Source organism: Zootoca vivipara, chromosome 15 (assembly GCF_965207765.1).
Source record: "Zootoca vivipara chromosome 15, rZooViv2.hap1.1, whole genome shotgun sequence".
Taxonomy (NCBI): domain Eukaryota; kingdom Metazoa; phylum Chordata; class Lepidosauria; order Squamata; family Lacertidae; genus Zootoca; species Zootoca vivipara.
In genome coordinates this window covers 27,345,920-27,365,156 of record NC_142598.1, presented here as the reverse complement: position 1 = coordinate 27,365,156, position 19,237 = coordinate 27,345,920, and the positions used below count along the sequence as shown (strand labels likewise).

Genomic DNA, 19,237 nt, shown 5'->3' with positions numbered 1-19,237 from the left:
TGAAACTGAGTATTGCATATGTTTGTGTCTGTAGTTAAAGAGCCTGTCAGCCGCAAACTCCTCTCTCTCCAAAACAATTACCTGTCAGATCTTCAACGCGATGAGCACTATTATCAAGGAAAATCCTAACCACCTTTGCTAAACGATTGCTTCAAATTGCAGCATTTCGCTCACAGTTATGATTTATTTATTTCCAAATGGACGTCAGGAAGTAAGCAGCCTTCCTCGGTAATAACAATGTTTGGATTTATTGTCAGCAGACATTACCAAATAAATCTTAGGGAGGGTGGATAGAGAAGAAAAGCAGGCAGTAATACCAGGTTGTTCCCTTCTGGCATCGTCCTGATGTCTGGTGTGTTTACATTTTGGTTTTGGGTTTGTTTTTTTTAAAGGTCTACATTTCTCTGCCTGGCTGAACAACTTCTTTCCCAGCTTCAGGATTATGTTTGTGATATATAGATATTGTTAGTGTTGCCAAAAGTTAGGAAAAAATCTGTATTGGGCTACAGTACTTTGTTGTTGTTTCACATAGTTGCTAGATGGCCAGTTATAAAACATTAGCGCCAGGGTTGTGCACTGCATTCTGCGACCTGTATAAAATGATGCACATTAAACACACCTTGACATTCTGGACTCTTGTGTACAATTTATACGAGTTCTTCTAGTGAGGATGGTCAAAGTGATAAGCCATCCCATTCTCCCTCTTTTTTGTATAATCTTTTTTATTAAGTTTTACAGTGCACATTTAAATTCAAACATTAAACATCATCATCAACATTTAGGATTCCCTGAATCCTTAGACTCCCCTCCACCCAACCATGGTTACCATTTTCAATCTTTTTCAACTGCCTCACATATTTTCTCTATTTTTCTTAAATAGACCACTTTTTACCTTAGTTTTTAGTACAGTGGAACCTCGTGTTATGGACGGGAAGAAGAAGGAGGAGGAAGAGGAGGAGGAGGAGGAGGAGGAGGAGGAGGAGGAGGAGGAGGAGGAGAGTTTGGATTTGATATCCTGCTTTATCACTACCCGAAAGAGCCTCAAAGTGGCTAACATTCTCCATTCCCTTCCTCCCCCACAACAAACACTCTGTGAGGTGAGTGAGGCTGAGAGACTTCAGAAGAGTGTGACTAGTCCAAAGACACCCAGCAGTTGCATGTGGAGGAGCAGAGACGCGAACCTGTTTCACCAGATTACGACTCTACCGCTCTTAACCACTATGCCACACTGGAGGCCTGTCCGTAACACAGAACTGACACAAGCCAAAGCGCTGCGTCTGCGCATGCACGTGGCGCGATTTAGCGCTCCTGTGCATGCGCGAGCGACCAAACCAAAAAGTAACCCGTTCTGGTACTTTTGGATTGCCGCAGGATGCAACACAAAAACACGTAACCTGAAGCGGACACAACATTAGGTATGACTGTACATTACAAGCGTTACTCAAATCCTGCCAAAGCTTTTAGTTGTTTACAGTGTTCTCTTAAGTGAATTTTTTCCCATTCCTTATTAAAGTTCCTTTCTTCTTGGTTTCTGATTTTCCCAGTTATTTTTGCCATTTCACTATGGTCCATCATCTTCATTAGCCATTTGTCTCTGAGGATCAGGACTTTATCTTCTTTCCATCTCTGGGCCAGTAGTATCCACTCTGCTATCATTGCATACATAAATAATTGTTTCTGCTCCTTTGGTATCTCTGCACCAAGCCATCCCATTCTCAGACCAATGGGAAATTTTTCACTCTTTTCAGTGCCCTCTAAACACATTTTTGTGTAGAGAGGCCTACCCAGATATCTAGAAAGTTGGCATGTGTTTTAACCTGTGTTTCGCTTATCGTTTATTTTAATTAATTTTTGAATGTTTTAAATAGCTGCTTTTAACTGTTTTTGCTGATCATTTTATTACTGATCATTTTATTTTTGATTCTTTTTGTGAACTATGTTAAGATTTTTCTACAGTCTAGTGGTGTATACATTTTATGAAATAAATAAATGAAATGATGGCTGCAGGGGAATAAACTCTTTCCATCAAGAAATTATCTCCCTTTCAGTTGCCAACTCCCTTTTGAAGCTGCTGTTTGCCCTGCAGAGGAGAATCTACAGTACTCTCAAGTATATCTTGATGTTTTTATCCATGGGACCAATAGCAGCTTCAGAGGAAGGTGATTTAAATTGGGAAATCATTGCCATGGAAAAGGTTGAAGTCACAACAACAAAACCAACCAAATCTCCCCTAGCACCATGGTTCTGAAAGTCTGTTTTTAAAAGCAGAAAGTCTTGCTCTTGCAATTCCTATCTCTCATCTTTTTTGAGCCTGAGATTCTGCAGACATTGCTCACAAAACTCTACATCATGAAAGGGCACTTCCAAACTGTTTTCAGATGGGATTCCATTATACACTGGCAAATCCAGCGTGCTAAAAAAAGAAGAAGCTGATTTGGAGCTCTTGCACAACAAACTTGTTCCCCCCATCTCCTAAATACTGGACTTCTTACAACAGGAAAGCAATGGGAAAATGCTCCGGAAAGTGTGGGGTAATATTTGCTGGGTGGAATTTCATCTGATCTCATAGCAAACAAATAAGAATGAATGTCCAGCAGATAGTCAAAATCGTGTAGTCTCCCTGAAAAAAAATCAGGATAAATGCTCTATAAACAGGTTGTCTATAAGTGGTCCATGACTATGGAGTTGCTTTAAGAAGCAAAATTAAGATATTTTGGGGCTTTAAAAGGGGGTTAGATAAATTCAATGGAGGGAGCCCTATGAGGCCTCAGCCTCCGGCAATAGGATACTCATGAAGCTTTTGGCAGCAGTCCTGTATCTCAGCGACTCATATCTGCTCATATGAGCACGCAAAACAGCAGAGTAAACGAAAGCTTGGCTGCGGAAGTATGTAGCACCACTAATTTTATTGCTATATGTCAAATCAAACCGAATCAAAACAGATCATAATAAAGAAAATAACAACAGTGCGAGGAGCAGCTCACACAGACATCCTGTCTGTCCAGGAGACAGAACAAAAAGCAGAAATACAAAACCACAGAGTATGGAAGTCTCAGTTTCCGCTCTCACACTCCCAGAGGAATGGAATGTGAACAGTGTGGATCACAAGATCCAACAGCAATGGGAGAATGAATAATACTAACATGCCCCACCAGTACTCCTGACACACACACACACACACACACACGGCCATCTTAAGCATGCCCGGCACCCTGGCGCTGTGGCGTGACGGATCCCTCTGGTGCCCCGCCCCCGCCCCGTTTCCCAGCGCAGCGAGCGGGCGGGCGGGTGGGCGCAGCTGCACTGTGCCACCCAGCCTGTTGTAGGGCCGGCCCTGGGCCAGGGTGCGCTGCCCGCCCTCTGTTGTGACGCCCCTGCACACGGCGGAGGCGGCCCCAGGCCCGCGCGCCTCCGGAGAGCGGCCTGAAGCCGCTGAACAGCGGAGGCGCGCCTGAGGCAGCCTCAGCTGCGCCTCTCAGCGGGCACAGCGGTGCCCCTGGTGGCCTGGCACCGTGCGCCACCGGGGGCGGGCCTAGAGCCGGCCCTGCACACACACACACAAAATGGTTACTTGATGCTTTGCTACAGAAGCAAGTCCAGCTCCCAACTCTAGTGCAAAGAAATGCAGACCCCATTAGGGCACCCCTGGGAGCTTGGAGTTACTTCCTGTACTATGGTCTGTTGCACAAGTTAAGCAGAGGACTTAACCTCTAGCTATGTATTCCATTAAAATTGGTGGTACTTATGAAAACTGTGTTGTGGATCAAGCTGCAAGACATGCTGATATTAACTAGTAATAAATAACATCATCACATTTGACAACCCCCCCATCCTGTGTGTGAGCTCTGAAACTCACACACAGATGCACAAATTTTAATCCATTTTAAAAGCATAGCATTCAGTAAGAGCTGCGCTACATGACCAGCAGAATCTTCTGATGCCTTGACTCTGGACTTTACTATTAAAAACTGCAGCTGGCCGGGGGGGGGGGGGGGCTGAATCAGGGCTATACCATGTCAAAAACAAACAAACAAGACATCCAGCCACACTTTACCTGCAAAACTGCCACAGTGGACAGAAACCTTGCCTAGAATCTCTTTGCATGTCCAGAGGGTTTCATTTACACAAGTGAGCATTGATTAATGCCTTCAGATCCTCGTCTGCATTCTGAGTTGGCACACTCAACAACAACTACACCTAAAGAGTCTGCTGTTTCTGTAGCTTGGTAGAAAATGAATTTTCCTCTCAGGCTGCAGTCCTGCAACCACATACATTTCTTCTAACTGTGACTCACAGCACTGGGGTAATTGGTGCAACTACAGCTATGGAAATATTGTGATATATGCCTCTTTCCTCTTTCTGTGTCCTGTATATTTCTCAGGGAGATATTCGAACCAATTGTCAAGCACTCCAGTCCTTGTTCAATTGACACCTCTGCTCTGCTCCAGGCACCCCATTGCACAAGGAAGCCAATTTAATAGAAATGCTCTCAGTTCGTTTCCATGGAATATGCCATCCCACTGCAAAACTTGTAACAACTATACATTACTGCTCCACCTAGCCCTGGATCTACATTTTTTCTCTCTGTGATTATATTTCAAAGATAGCTTTCACTGCTGTCACCTTCAAGCAACCTTACTAAGTTCTTGTCGGGAGCTGCCAGCCTCAAAGGAAGAAAGGTCTGCTCCCTGGATGTCATCTCAAATCAGCATGCTGTCAGAGAGCTGGTGAGTGGGGCTGAGATGTAAAAGTCACATCACTGCCCTTTGCCTCATTTCTCCTGGCTGGTTGAGCCTTCCTGAACCTGGCACCCTTCAGATGATGCTGGACTACAGCTCCCATCATCTCCACCCCTTGGCCATGCTGGCTGGGGCTGATGGGAATTGTAGTCCCTCCTAAATCCGAAAGGCTGGAGAAAGACTGGGCTACACCAATGCAGGAAGCATTTCAGGACTTGTACCTGTATAGGAAGGGTTTCACACATACATGCAATTCTAGCCTATGGATATTGCATACCTTTCAACATTTCTCCAATGAAAATAGGGACGTCCTATTCAACAACAACAACAGCAACAACTTCTGTTTCAGTGTACCTGAAGAAGTGTGCCTGCACACGAAAATTCATACCAATGACAAACTTAGTTGGTCTCTAAGGTGCTACTGGAAGGAATTTTTTAATTTTGTTTCAACTACGTCAGACCAACACGGCTACCTACCTGTAACAACAACAACAACTTTGTTATTTATATCCCACCCATCTGACTGGGTTGCCTCAGCCACTCTGGGGAGCTTCCAACACATATAAAAACATTTTAAGACATTAAACATTAAGAAACTTCCCCATGCAGGGCTGTATTCAGATGTCTTCTAAAGGTTGTATAGTTACTTATCTCCTTGGCTTGTGGGTCACATAACTCCATACCCTCCAACATTTATCCGATGAACAGAGGGACATCCTAAGGAAAAGTAGGACATTCCAGGATCAAATCAGAAACTGGGATGGCTTCTTTGAATCCAGGACTTCCCCTGGAAAATAGGGACACTTGGGGGGGGGGTCTGATATTGTCACTTGGGCTCTGCTTATAATCAAGGGCCTGTAAGAACAAGGTCTGCAGCAGCTGATAAGTTTCTGAATGAGTTCCTGGAAGAGGTGGGGTGATGCATCTGATTAAATGTAATGCAAGCCTCACCAGTTAACTGCAGAGATTTTGGCTGCATACCCATTTCATTCCAGAATCAATGGAGACAGAGTATTTGTTTTTCTTCTTCTACGTAGCCCACACACAATCTAGATCAATTGCTTATATTTCATCCTTGCAAAGCACTTATTGAGAAACTGGTTTATTTCAAAAATAAAGCTCATTGCAAATTGAATCTGCATCGCTCCACAGTATGCCCTTTCAAAAACAGATGCAGGCAGGCCTGGCAATGAGGGTTGTATTCATACATGCCCAGTGATCCTGTACCAAAATCGCAAGTGCTACTTCTTCATTCACCTGGGGCATGTGTAGGGAGGAAAAGTCACAGATAATCTAATCCCAGAGAGGGTTTTCAAGAGCTTTACAAGTAACTACACCTATCCTTGTGAATGGCAGGATCTATAATTAATCTAGATTTAAAACAGCATGTTGAGGACAAGCATGAACAATTCTGGATTTGGGGGTGGGGGGTGGGGACTGCATTTTGTGCTATTAACGGGTTAGTGTGTACACAGTTTGGAAATGCCACTTGCTGAGGCTGAATTGTTAGGAGATGCTGTTTATCTGTGCTGATCTGCTTGCCTTTTAATATAATGCAGTGACCTGATTCAACATTTTTGTTATTTCTATTGACAGTCTCTCTCTCTCTCTCTCTCTCTCTCTCTCTCTCTCTCTCTCTCTCTCCTCACCCACCCCCACCCTCGGACAAGCTAATTTGTAAGCCTCATATTGGCTGGAGAGGTGAAGAACAATGCAATGTTCCAACTAGGTTTTACAAGCTTCTGCAGACACATCCCCATCTGGACAGTTGATGGGAACAGAGTGTCACCAGCACTAAATTCTGGTGCTTAAAACCTTGTGTTGACTGCCCATACACTGCCAGGTCAGGTTCAAGACACTTGGATTAATTTACAAGACCCGTGACGAATTGGGAACAGGATAGCTGCAATAAACTCAGTGTGGCAGGTGGCGGTGCTGCGGTGCAGTGTGTGGTGGCGGTCAGCTCAGCAGGATCCCACCTTCATCGCCAGTGAAATATACTCGGAGTCAAGAATGAATTTCATGCTCTTTATTCAGCTTGTAGTAACAACAGAAGAAGAAGAAGAGAAGAATGGCTCTTTCCCCAAAATGTCTGCTTATGTACATTATTTACACAATGGGCCTTGCGTGATTGGCTACTTCAGGGCTGCACCTGTAGGCCAATCAGGTTGTGGATTCACTTCTGCTAGCAGCCTGATTGGCTGCTCCTGCAGGCCAATCAGGTTGCTGATTCACTTCCACCTGGAGCTGGATTGGGTGGCTTCTGCGGACCAATCATACTGCTGCATTCTGGATTCAGCTCAGTACATAGCAATAGCTCAAGGACTACCCGATCCCTTACAACTCTGAGGTCTTCAAGGAAGTCACTGTTAATGACTCAGATGCACAACTCATATCCTTCAGAAGCCATGCTGCGTTCAGTATTGTGAGCTCAGTTTTGTGGAACTTCCTTCCAGCTGAGGTCAGAAAGGCCCACTCTCCCTGTTGAACTTCTAGCTCTTACTGAAGGCTTTCCCCCCCTATTCTAGCAGGTTTTCTAATAGAATTCTGATTTTGTAGGTTTTAGTCTCATTTTTAGTCTTATTGTCTGTGGTCCCTTGTACACTGTTCAAGGATGACCATGACTAAGCAGAATACAAATTGTTGAAATAAATAAATAACTATATTGAGTGGGAGATTTCAGAAAAGAATTAGAAATGGAGGAGTATAATCTTCTTAACTGTTGCTAACTCCCCTAAGCATGGAGTTTTTTTTTTATTTGAGACCATCACTCTAATTCTTTCTTGACCTCTGTTCTTAAATTATCGTGATTATATTTAGCCAGTTTTTTCTATATCTACCTACCTACCTACCTAATATCTTTATACTGTACATTCACACACCCAAATAGCTTATAGGGGATTTTTTTCCTGGGCACTTTATCATATGTTTTGTTAACATTGAATTCCACCCTTTCTGATTTTGTTAAATTAATTTCATACCTCAACAGCTTGCTAAATTCATCAATCAATCTCAAGACTTTCCAAAATATATATATATCAGGATGTTTGACAAATAATGCATCATCAGCATAGAGATTAACTGCCTGTGGTAATGGCTCAATGGAGAGCACAAACAACAGGGGTGATGCGGCTCATCCTTCCTAAGCATCAACTTAAGTCACAGGTGACTAACCTTCAAATCTGCCCTTCAAATCTACTGGATTCCAACTCCCATCAGCTCCAGCCGACATGCCCAATAGTCAGAGATGATGGGATCTGCCGTCAAGCATCATCTGGGACCCCATTCCTAGGCTTATTCCCTGGCATGTATAAAAGCAGCTCAGATAGCACAGCTGGGAAATACAGGTGAAACTCGGAAAATTAGAATATCATCGAAAAATGCATTTATTTCAGTAATGCAACTTATTATTTTTTTCTTTTTCTTTTAATTTTTACAAATGCTTTCTTTTGGAAATTCCACAGTAATAAAACAAATAGTTACTATAATACAAAAATAAACAAAAATAAACATTGCAATTACATTTCATTAATTCCATTCCATTTATAATTGACCCACCTAATGACAAATAATTACAATTACAACAAATAAAGGCTTGACATATCTTGCCTTGCATGTCATGCATCTATCTCATATATTGGTTTCACCTTTTAAGTTGCATTACTGAAATAAATGCACTTTTCGACGATATTCTAATTTTCCGAGTTTCACCTGTATATCTTTTTAACGCTATCAAGCAGAGTTGGTGAAACCTCGGGATTGTGGGGCAAATATGGCCCTCCAAGTCTCTCTCCATCTGGTCCTTGAAACTCTCCCCAGGCTATGCCCCTCAGCGGATCAGGAACTGGCAGGATGAGGAAGAGTGGGGGGAGCCACCCACCCGCAAGCCCCCCAGGGACAGAAGGTGACTTAGATCCTGGATCCTGGTAGTGGGACACTGAAGAGCAGTCAGCGGAAGGGACAAGCTAGGAGGTGCTAGAAACAGGAGGTGTGAGCAATTAAGAGGGGTCAGGAGAAGGAGGGTCTTCCAGAACAGGGTGAGAGAGGCTGAGTGTCGCAGTCTGAGTGCAGGCTCAGATAGAGAGGAGTCAGAGAGTGGCCCCACTACCCACCAGCAGGACAGTCCCAGGCCTGCTGACTTGCCTCCCCCTCTGACACCCTGACCGAGCAGAGTCCTGCACATTGCTGAGCAACAGGCCAGACAGGCCCAGAGGAGGAGCTGGCCACTCGATGCAACCTTTGTCTTCTTGGGAGGGATCCAAAGTGAAAGACTAGAGGAGGGAGGGTGGAACTAGTGGCCAGTTTCATTAACTTCTCAGCTGGAGTAAGGTGAACCATAGTGTTGTTATTTTCTGTTAATAAAGAGCTAATTGCATCCTGTGCCTACCATGTGTGAGCCTGCCCTGTGTTTGACCAGGCTCCTTGACAGCTCCTTGACTCTCAGTGACCCTAATGACCCTGAGTGTAATGTGTCCTTGAACTCTGACCATGACTTTTGCTTATATCTAGATGGCGGGTGCAGAGGGAGGTGTGAGTTGGTGTAGAAACTACCCTACTGTGCCCCTCCCACTTTTGCCTCTGGCCTTGCCCACCACTGAAATGTGGTCCTCTGAATGTTGCTCAGAAAGGAATGTGGCCTTAGAGCCAAAACATTGGGAAACCTGCTGTAAATAGCTGGAGCAAGTCAGAGTAGCCCGGTGCTCAGTGAAACGTCTCATTAGCCCAACTCTATAAAACCTTATATTATGGTTCTGTTCTTGCTCCCCAGCCTAACTCAGCAGTGTGGCTTATGTCCTCAAATAACCCCATTTGCAGAGGAAGGTCACTACTCTTTTTTTCAGAGTCCACTTCTGTGTCCATCCGCAAGCAACCTGACTGCTTGATTCAAGATAGGAAGGGCCAGAAAGCAGCTCAGTTCCTAAGTTCCTAATCATACAGTTCTAGCTCCTTGATGCCTTGCTCTGAGTGGTACAGAGAAGAGCACATGTCAAGTGATGCTCTGCGCCCTGCGTGATAGATGGACAGCAGGTAGCAAATAGAGGGATGACCCGGAAGAGTCAAGAGGGAGCAAATTAAGCACTAGCCTTGTGAGAGAAGTAGTGTGGACAATTTCAATGCAAATTATGCTGTACTTTATGAATGTGAATGCATTTTTCTAGGTTATAAATGCCCCATTAGGAGTAGAAATATCCTTATAGCACAATGACTTTTATTATTCAATAACTGCAGGCCTATTTTAATAGCTTTATAAGTTCATAGTAGTACCACTGACTCTTCTTTTGGGGTATTAAGTTGCTCTGCAGTCCTGGAGGACAAGAACCCCAAGGAGTCAGCTAAAATGTATTGACGATTTTGGAGAAAAGCAACCATGTTAGGACACATCATCCTTTGGAGCTAAGAGGGAAATGGTGTGGGTTTTCTTTAATGGGCCACACAGGAGGAAAAGATGGGTTGCTTTAAAACCATGCCTCCATAGGTAAGGGTGCAGATGAAAGAAGTTAAAATTGCATCTTCAACTATGTTGATGGCCTGATGGCTGAAAAGCAGGAAGTAAACATACCCAACAAATAAACAGACATTTTTCAGTGGTGCAGCTGCCAATGGGGAATCCAGATAATTTCTTGTATAAGGTAAGGATGGGAAACTCATGGCCCTCCAGATGTTGTTGGACTCCAACTCCTATTAGCCCCAGCCAGCAAGGCCAATTGTCAGGGATGATGGGAACTGTAGTCCAGAAACATCTGGTGAGTCAAAGGTCCCATGCTTTAGCACGCTGGCACAGTAGAGAGAGGATGTGATTTAACACAGTCCATTCCCTCCTTTGCACGCAGGGAATGTTTTATGGGGAGGTGGCATTAACCCCCCCCCCCCCCCGATCACTTACAACAGCTGTCTAAAGTGGCACAGCCTCATCATGTTATTTCTGACACATGGTGGAAATATACAGAAAACAGCAGTGCTACAATTAAATGAATGCAATATAAATTCATTTCTTTCAAAAAGACATGGGGGCAGTTTCTCCCACATCAGCTGTGTCCAAGAATTGAAGCTCACTAACTTTGTCCATAATATCTCAATGGACATAATTGAGAATTAAGCTTCCCCCAATCTGTACAGCCCCATTCTGGGTTCCATTGAATAGCAATTGACAGAGACAAAACCCAGGAACTGACTTCTGCAAGTATAACTTCTAACAGGTGCTGTGTTAAATATGGTCAATGGTATTACATGTTCACATTATCCTGGGCCTCATGTGGCACTCAAGACAAGAGCTGGCCCAGGGACCATCAGCTAAGCAACACAAAATGGCAGACTTCTGACAAGTGGGAACTGCTTCCCCTCTGGGTTTATTTCAAAACAATTTGACACAAGGCAGACCACAATGTGCCACAAGCAGAGAGCAGGAGCAAATAAGAAACAGTGCATCAATTAAATGGCAGAGCCAAGGGTTCCAGGTAACTAATTCAGACTCTGCAGCAAGGGGAGGTGGGAGAACCCACATCTGTCCAGGTAACGGACTCCAACTCTCATCAGCCTGAGCCAACATAGCTAGTGCTCAGGGAGTATGGGAGCTGTAGTTCAGCCACATCTGGAGGGCCACGAGTCTCTCCCCTGCTCTGCAAAAAAAAGCCCCACCACACATCCCAGTGTGACCTAGAGGGGAAATGCACCTAATCAGTCTTACTCAAAAAACACCTTCCATTTTACCTTCCACCTGCCAAGTAACATCCTATCTCTATCTGTCCCTTAGTTCAGTTCCAAAACATTCATTCATCAGTAATGTATTGATGAGATGTTTATACAGGACACACACGTGCACACTGCCCCAGGCCATTTTAACTACTTGCAGCCAAATTCTATACATGTTTACCTTGCAAGTATATCTGACTGATTAAATGGGGCTCACTTCCCAAGTAAATAAGCATAGGATTGCTGTCTCAGGCTACAATACTATGCACACTTGACTGGGAGTATGCCTGAGTAGATACATAGAGGATTGTATTGGTATGGTGTCTGTATGCCCTGGTCCTCCATCTAGATAGAAGAAAAACCCACAAGAGCTTCATCACACTCTGAATTGCCTTTTCGGATGCAAGACTATTACCTGCAGTGAGCTAAATGAAGAGGAAAATGCAAGCTGTCACAGAGTGTAAGAAGATGGTGCCAACATTCATCACCTTTCCATGGACTCAAGACAGATTAGTCACATCCCCGACCTCTGATCTTAAATAGAAAGCAAAGTAACAGGGGAATTCCTCCGAAATCCATGGTTGGGCAATGCCAGCCAAAATGCCAAAGAATCCAAAGGCCTGGCATAGTGGCCTAGGACCTGGGAGACCAGTGATCAAATCCCCACTCAGCCATAAAGCTCATAGGTTAACCTTTAGCCAATCAGTGCCTCTCAACCTAACCTACCTCATGGAGATGTTGTGAGGATAAAATGAGGAGGTGGTTAAGTGTGTATGCCACTGAGCTCCTCAGAGGAAAGGTGAGATATAAATGCAAGAAGAGAATGTGGCAGACCTTTGAGTTTTCCAGAAAACTTCATTGATCATGATGTTACATAAATCGAGGGATGGGGGGAGAGGGGGGGGCTGGTGGGAGGGGGGAAATATAAAGATGCCTTGAAGTTGCTTAGCTAAGTTAGACTTACGTAGTGCCTTGAATGTTGAAAAGTGTATATAAATAAAAAAAATAATAGTCTAGCATCTCAAGTATGACTGTTCGTCTCACCCACCTCTGGGGTTGTGTGTATGTGTGTGTGGTGTGTGTTATTCAGGAATAAATGTGTGTGTTTAGTGTATGTTTATCTGCAGCATGCATATGTTTGCAGAAATGAGAGAGAATAAGAATGAGATTGAAGAATGCATCTACTCAAGCATTAAATGATCTGAAAGAAGTTGAGTAGTCACCACTGAGAACGCCGGGTTGTTTAACAGCTTCATGAGCTTTAAAACCACACAAGTCTCTCTCTATAGCGCACAGATGTTCAGGGTAAAGTTAAAACAAAACGGATCTCTCTCTGCACCTGGGTGCTTAGATTTGGTGGGTATCCATCTGGATTCATCTCTGAGAACAAGCAAAGTCTCTAGGCAGAAACTTATGAGTGAATTAAAAGTTCATTTAGCATGAATTACAAAAACGTGGAACCAGGTGGGGAACATCTGCCGGCCTGATCCCAAGCGCCTTTGCCAAGTGGAGCTACCCTCTCAGTGGGAAGAAAACGGGGAAGGAAGACAAGACACCCAGAATAGCAAACGCTCACGCACAAGTGAGCGCTCTTTGATGAAAGACGGTTTTGTTGTGTGTGTGTTTTTTGAACGTGGAAGTGTTGAGACCGTCTCTGCATAAAAGCAGTACTGTACTGTAGTAACCAGGCGCGCTGTCCATGGTACTGAAATATCAAACTATCCATTGTGCTGAAATTCGCAAACTGAAGCAGAACTTGCCTGAACTCACATTCTCCATTGGAACCGCCCCCCTTCCCCTTCCCCTTTCGGAAGCTCTTAAATATGTACTGTATAGTGGCTCCGGGCCATTTTCCTTCCCCCCCTCCCCTGCATCACTTTCCCCGGTACGCTCACAGAGGCTAGACCCCAGGCATCCCTTTTTCTCTCCCCACCCCAACGCCCCCCACCCCACAAATCCTCCACCGGTACCTACCAGGCTCTTTCTAGGGAACTCGTTGAGCACGATGCTGATCACGGGGATGTGCAGCGCGGTGGCGACGAAGTCCATCTCCAGCATCTCGCTTCTGCTCTGCGGGAAGGCGAGGATGGCCGAGACCCCTTGCACCACGACGGTGTGGCAGATGCTCTGCAGGAAGGAGACCGGGTCGTTGCTCCACGAGGCGCTGGGCGAGGAGAAGGGGAAGAGAGGTAGATCGCCCAGCCCCGCCTCGATGGCCATCACCACCTCCAGGGACAGGTTGTAAGGCAGAAGCCCCTTGACACGGTTGAGGGTCTCCACCGCCGACAGCAGCGCCTCCCGGGGCAGCAGCGGAGGGAGACCCTCGTCGCCACTCCCGTTGCCCAAGGGCGCCCTGCTCCTCAAGCCGGTTCCCGCTCGCCACCTCCCTGGCGACCCTCCGGACCCCTTCCACTCAGCCGCCCGAGGCGCCTGCGGCTCGGCTTGGGGTCCGGCTGCCGCCTCTCGTTCTCCTTCTCTTTCGAGAGCAGTGCCATGGTGCGGTCCTGGTCCCCGGGAGTCCGCGCCGGCGGGGGAAGTGGCAGCCCAGGGCTGCAGGTGCGCCGCGCCGATCCTCACCGTGTGCCCGATCCGCTTGAGGATCTGGCAGGGCTGCGGGTGGCAGGAGGAAACGGGCACCCTGGCCAGCACCAGGGCGCAGGGCGGCAGCAGCAAAAGGCACACCCTGCTCAGGAGCCACCACACGCTCAGTCTCCACATCACGGGAGAAGAGCCCGGTGCCTTGCGCGCAAGGAGAAGCCCCCTTCTCCCCCGCTGGCTTGGCACCTCAGCCGCCGCCTCCTCCTCCTCCTGCGACGCTAGGCGCTCCTCTCCCAGCCCCTCGCCTTCCGCCAGCCATACAACTTGGACGGCTCGCCAGTAGCTCCGGGCGCCTTGCAGGCTCCTAAAGTCCACATCAGCCAGGGCGGGGAGAACACCGACGGGCAGCCGCCGCCTCCCGTCGACGGAGGCTTCGGATCCCCGCCTCGAAAGGGAGACCTTCTGCTAGCCGCTCTCGTAGTCCTCCTCGCGCCTTCCACCCAACCCGACGACGCGCCCCAGGGCTTAGCAGGGGAGTCGCGAGAGCCACTCCATCCCGGGCGGATCGCCGCAGCCCTTTGGGGCGATCCCTTCTGGCGCCATGGCTTGCGTCTGCTAGGAGGGAACAAGCGGGGAAGCCAGATCTCCAGATCGCCACGGAGGGAAGCAGACTCGGGATCCCAGCCTCCTGATCTGCCTCATCTCCCTTCGGTCACTTTCTTCTTCTTCTTCTTCTTCTTCTTCTTCTTCTTCTTCTTCTTCTTCTTCTTCTTCTTCTTCTTCTTCTTCTTCTTCTTCTTCTTCTTCTTCTTCTTCTTCTTCTTCTTCTTCTTCTTCTTCTTCTTCTTCTTCTTCTTCTTCTTCTTCTTCTTCTTCTTCTTCTTCTTCTTCTTCTTCTTCTTCCCTCTCTTTCCCCCTCTCCAATGAGCTTCCCCTTCCCGCTTTGGAGGCTGTTGCGAAGAGGAGACCAAAGTTGCCCGGCGCGGAGGCTGAAGCCAGAGGCAGCCGCTCTCGCCGCTCTCCGCTTGTCCGAAGTGGCTCCAGTCGGTCGCTTGGCTGCGCTAAACTCCCACCGACTGGCTGACTGGCTGCCGAAGAAGGCTTTGGGGGAGGCGAGCAGGTAGCGCCTCGAGCGGGACAAGCTCCCCGCGAGGGATGTTGGGGGTTGTAGTCAACCCAGCCCGGGTGCTAGGAAGTGCCCACAGCTCCATGGCTTGGGGAAAAAACGCCTTGGCTCATCATCGGAGCCATAGTTTAGAAGGCTGCTCCCCCCCCCTCTCCCCATCGTCACAGATTGTCTAATATTTGATGAGCTAGAAGAGAGCTGGAAATCCCCAAGAAGGATGGGGCACACCCCTATTTCCCAAATAATTTCCTGAAACGTCTAGCCCAGTGTTTCCTGCATTGGTTGACACTGGCTCTCCAGGATTTCAAACACAGCAATGAACCTGGAAAGCAGATGCTTAGATAGATAGATGATTGATTGATAGATAGATAGATAGATAGATGATAGATTAGATAGATAGATATAGATGATAGATTTGTAGAGTTGTAAGAGACCACGAGGGTCATCTAGTCCCTTGCAATGCAGGAATCTTTCTACTGAGGTACAACAATCATACCCTCCAGCTATGGGTTGCACTCCCCATCCTATCTAACAGCTGCATGACAGGTAGAAAATCAACAGGTGCACTGTTCCCTCCATAAAAAGAAGGGGTGGGGAAAATCCACTCTTCAAACGAATATAAAAATAGACCTAACTGAAGATCAGACTGAAGGCTTATCAAGTCTAGAATTCTGTTGTCACACTGGTTGGCCAGATGCCTGTGGGAACCACATGGGATCGAGTTGGAAGGGACCTAGTCCAAGACCCTACAATGCAAGAAATTGCAGCTGTCCCTTATCGGGAACAAACCTATGACCTTAGTGTTATTAGCACCATGCTCTAACCCAGTGTTTCCCAACCTTGTGCCTCCAGCTGTTTTCGGACTACAATTCCCATCATTCCTGACCACTGGTCTTGCTACCTAGGGATGATAGGAGTTGTAGTCCCAAAACATCTGGAGGCACAAGGTTGGGAAACACTGCTCTAACCAACTGAGCATGAGCACAAGAGCTTCCCAGTGAGAAAATCCAGTGAGAGCCCCTGTGGTGTAGTGATTAGGGCAGAGGTTTTCAACCTTTTTGAGTCCACAGCTCCCTTGACCAACTACATTCTTTTCATGGCACCCCTGTGGGGCTCAGAAGCCCAGTTATGTCACTCTTTGCCTTTTTCAAACACCCTCCCTTGTGGAGGGTTCCTCCAGCCTCCTCTCCCCTCTCCTTGGGAGTCCTTTAGGCAGCTGCAGCTTCTGCCCCTGGTCTCTGAGCACACCGCCACCCCTGTGCCACAAAGAGAGATGCCTCCTCACACTGGCCCTCAGGAGATTGAGAAGCAGCCCCAGAGGCACCATTCGCCTGGAGAGCTTGTAGCCAGGGGTTGCTGCAACAAACAGCTGTGCAAGGCTTTGGGAGGCAGAGACACAAGAGGGCATCAGAAGAGGGAGAGAAGGAAAAGAGGGATAGAGGCCAGTGTTGCCTGTGGCACTCCAGGGTGCCACGGCACACTGGTTGAAAATACTGGGTTAGAGTATTGGGCTAGGACATTGGAAAGCAGGGTTCTGGTCCCCACTCGGCTGCAAAGCTCATTTGGTGACCTTCGGCAAATCACTGTCTCTTGGCCTAACCTACCTCACAGGGTTGTTGTGAGGATAAAATGGAGAGGGGAGAACCGCTTATGTCACATTGAGTGCCTTGGAGGAAAGGTGGAATATAAACCAAGTGTATAAGAGCCCCAGCACATAGTATTTCTGGAAACAGGGGCAGACTTCGGTAATCTTTCATAGTATGGTGCCAAACGCGATCTCCTGTGTGGGGCCAAATTTTGGTGGCCCCAAATGGATCTTCTCAGTTAAGGATCTTCTCAGTTTTGCACCTCCTTGGCTCAGAGCCTGTGTAATGGAACTGCCCTAGATCCAGTGCTGCTGAAAATGTGCCTCTGATATTGAAAATGATGCTGCGGAATCATGACAAGTAGCGTTTTAGAGAAAAGGTGTTTAAGACATGCTAAAAAAAATTCTGAAATTATGCAGGGCATGGAGAAAGAGGTTAGAGTTAAAGTCTCCCTGCCTCCCTATTGGGGACATTCGATGAAGCTGAATGTTGGAAGGTTCAGTATGGACAAAATAAAATATTTCTTGACACAGCACACAGTTAAACTATGCAATTCGTGCCCCCCCTCCCCCAAGATGTAGTGATGGCCGCAATTTGGATGGTTTTAAAAGATGTTTAGACAACATCTTGGGGTATAAGGCTACCAATGACTGCTAGCTCTGATTCCAAAGTCAAAGGATATCAGTTGCTTTTGTGTTCAGGTCCTGCATGGGGGCTTAGCCACTGTGAGAACAACATGCTGGATTAGTGGTATATTATTATTATTATTATTATTATTATTATTATTATTTTCTATATCACCCTTCACCCAAAGTTCACAGAGCAGTTTACAATATAAAAACACAAAGATGCATACCATAATAACAAACAAAAACACCAACAACAGTTTAAAAGGCAAGAGATTGTTTAATTAGCCATTATTTCTAGGTTATCTTTAAAATCTGTCATATTAAGAGTTGTTTTAAAAGAAAAGTGTGAAGTCATTTCTGTGTCATTTGCATGACCATCTCATTTTCAAGATATTAGTAAATGTAGACATGTGTGCAATGTTTGTTTCTTGGATTTTTCCAATGGCGTAATGTTGTGGGTGATCGTTTAGCTAAGTATATATTTCTATGGAAATATATGAGTGTTATAAGGATGTCAGTATATTGATTTTATTAGTCGACTAGCTGGCCCTGCCACGTGTTGCTGTGGCTAATCCCTGTGACAGCCACCACCCTGTGTTGATCCATGACATATCCCCCCTCCCCCCAGGCTTTCCCCTGTGATTTCCCCCAACCTGTCCTGTCCCAGACGTATCACGCCCCCTCTTCCCACCACCCCCGGGTCATCCCTTTTTGAGATTGGAATTATGACAACTCCCCCCTGCAATATAAAGTTTTGCTGTATCAGGAAAACGTGATCTATTTTGTGTTTATTTGTAGGATATATGTTGGGGTTTCTATTAAGCCAACCTGTAACCGGATTTTGGCACTGCTCCTGCTGCTATTAGAAGCTAAGTCATGGTTTGACTTACCATTATATGTGAAAACCCAGACTTATGGTTTGCCTTGTTCCAAACAATCCACAAACAGTAGGCAAGTTTTGTTTCCTTCTTTTGGTTTGCTTGGGAGATACAAAGCAAAAGTCCAGGTTGACATGTAAAACGTTTTTAGTAGTGCTGCACCAGAGGTAGTTTGAAGAGGCCTAGGGCTGTTGTGGAGGCGGTCTGGTTCGTGGGGGGATGGTGTTATCGGTGGCGGGATCCATGGGTGTGTGGATTGGTGTGATCTCCGGGGTGGAGGGTGGGTCTCAGGAGGTGGCGGGATCACTGTGGGTGCGATCCATAGGGTGTGTGTGTGTGTGTGTGTGGAGTGGGCTTGCTCAGGGCGGGAGAGGGTCACGGGAGGTGGCGGGATCGGCGGGTGTGGGATCCGTGCGGTGTGTGTGTGGAGTGGGCTTGGTTGGTGGGGAGGGGGTCGCTGGTACGTGATCTCCTGAGTGGGCGCGGGTCCCTGGGGAGCGGCCTGGTCTCGGATCTCCGTGGCGGGCTTGGTTCCCTGAGGAGCGGCTTGGTCTCGGGGCGGTTTGCTCTCTGTTGGAGGCGCGGTCTCCAGGGCGTGAGGGATTGTGGGAGTATGTTTGTCCGTTGTTCGTTGAATGTCCACTGGAGGGCGCAATTTTTTTTACCACAAATCCAGGTTTTTACCTGTGTTCGGTGTGTCAGCTGGTCAGTGTAAGTGCATGATTACCTGCTCACATGTGCCTCTGAGGTTGTGGCCAAATTTCAGGACGATCGGGTAAGTGCCTGTGGGAGAAAAGTGGGGAATAATACACATGCACCTTCACCATTTTTATATATATATATTTGAGGTTTGCAAAGGCGATTCTTGGAAAATAAAATATAGCATTTTCCTACACAGCTGCTGTTATTTTTTTCCTGATTGCTTTTGCAGCTGGCTTGATCTCACTTGTTATTTCCAATCTTGCTTCATATCTTACATCTTATAAACATGGGAACTGATCCCTGAGTACAGCACAACCTCTCAACATATCATTTGTTCATAAATTTATTC

At 46.5% G+C, this 19,237-nt stretch overlaps 1 protein-coding gene across 1 annotated transcript in view; it reads right to left on the bottom strand.

Annotated features, from left to right (window-relative positions):
* GRIN3A (glutamate ionotropic receptor NMDA type subunit 3A) overlaps window positions 1-14,147 on the bottom strand; it is a 71,504-nt gene extending 57,357 nt beyond the window's left edge. The window contains exon 1 of the mRNA XM_035141027.3: window positions 13,404-14,147. Within this exon, the coding sequence (XP_034996918.3) occupies window positions 13,404-14,147 (744 nt within the window). The remainder of the gene's footprint in view (window positions 1-13,403) is intronic.
* Between the last annotated feature and the right edge of the window lie 5,090 nt (window positions 14,148-19,237).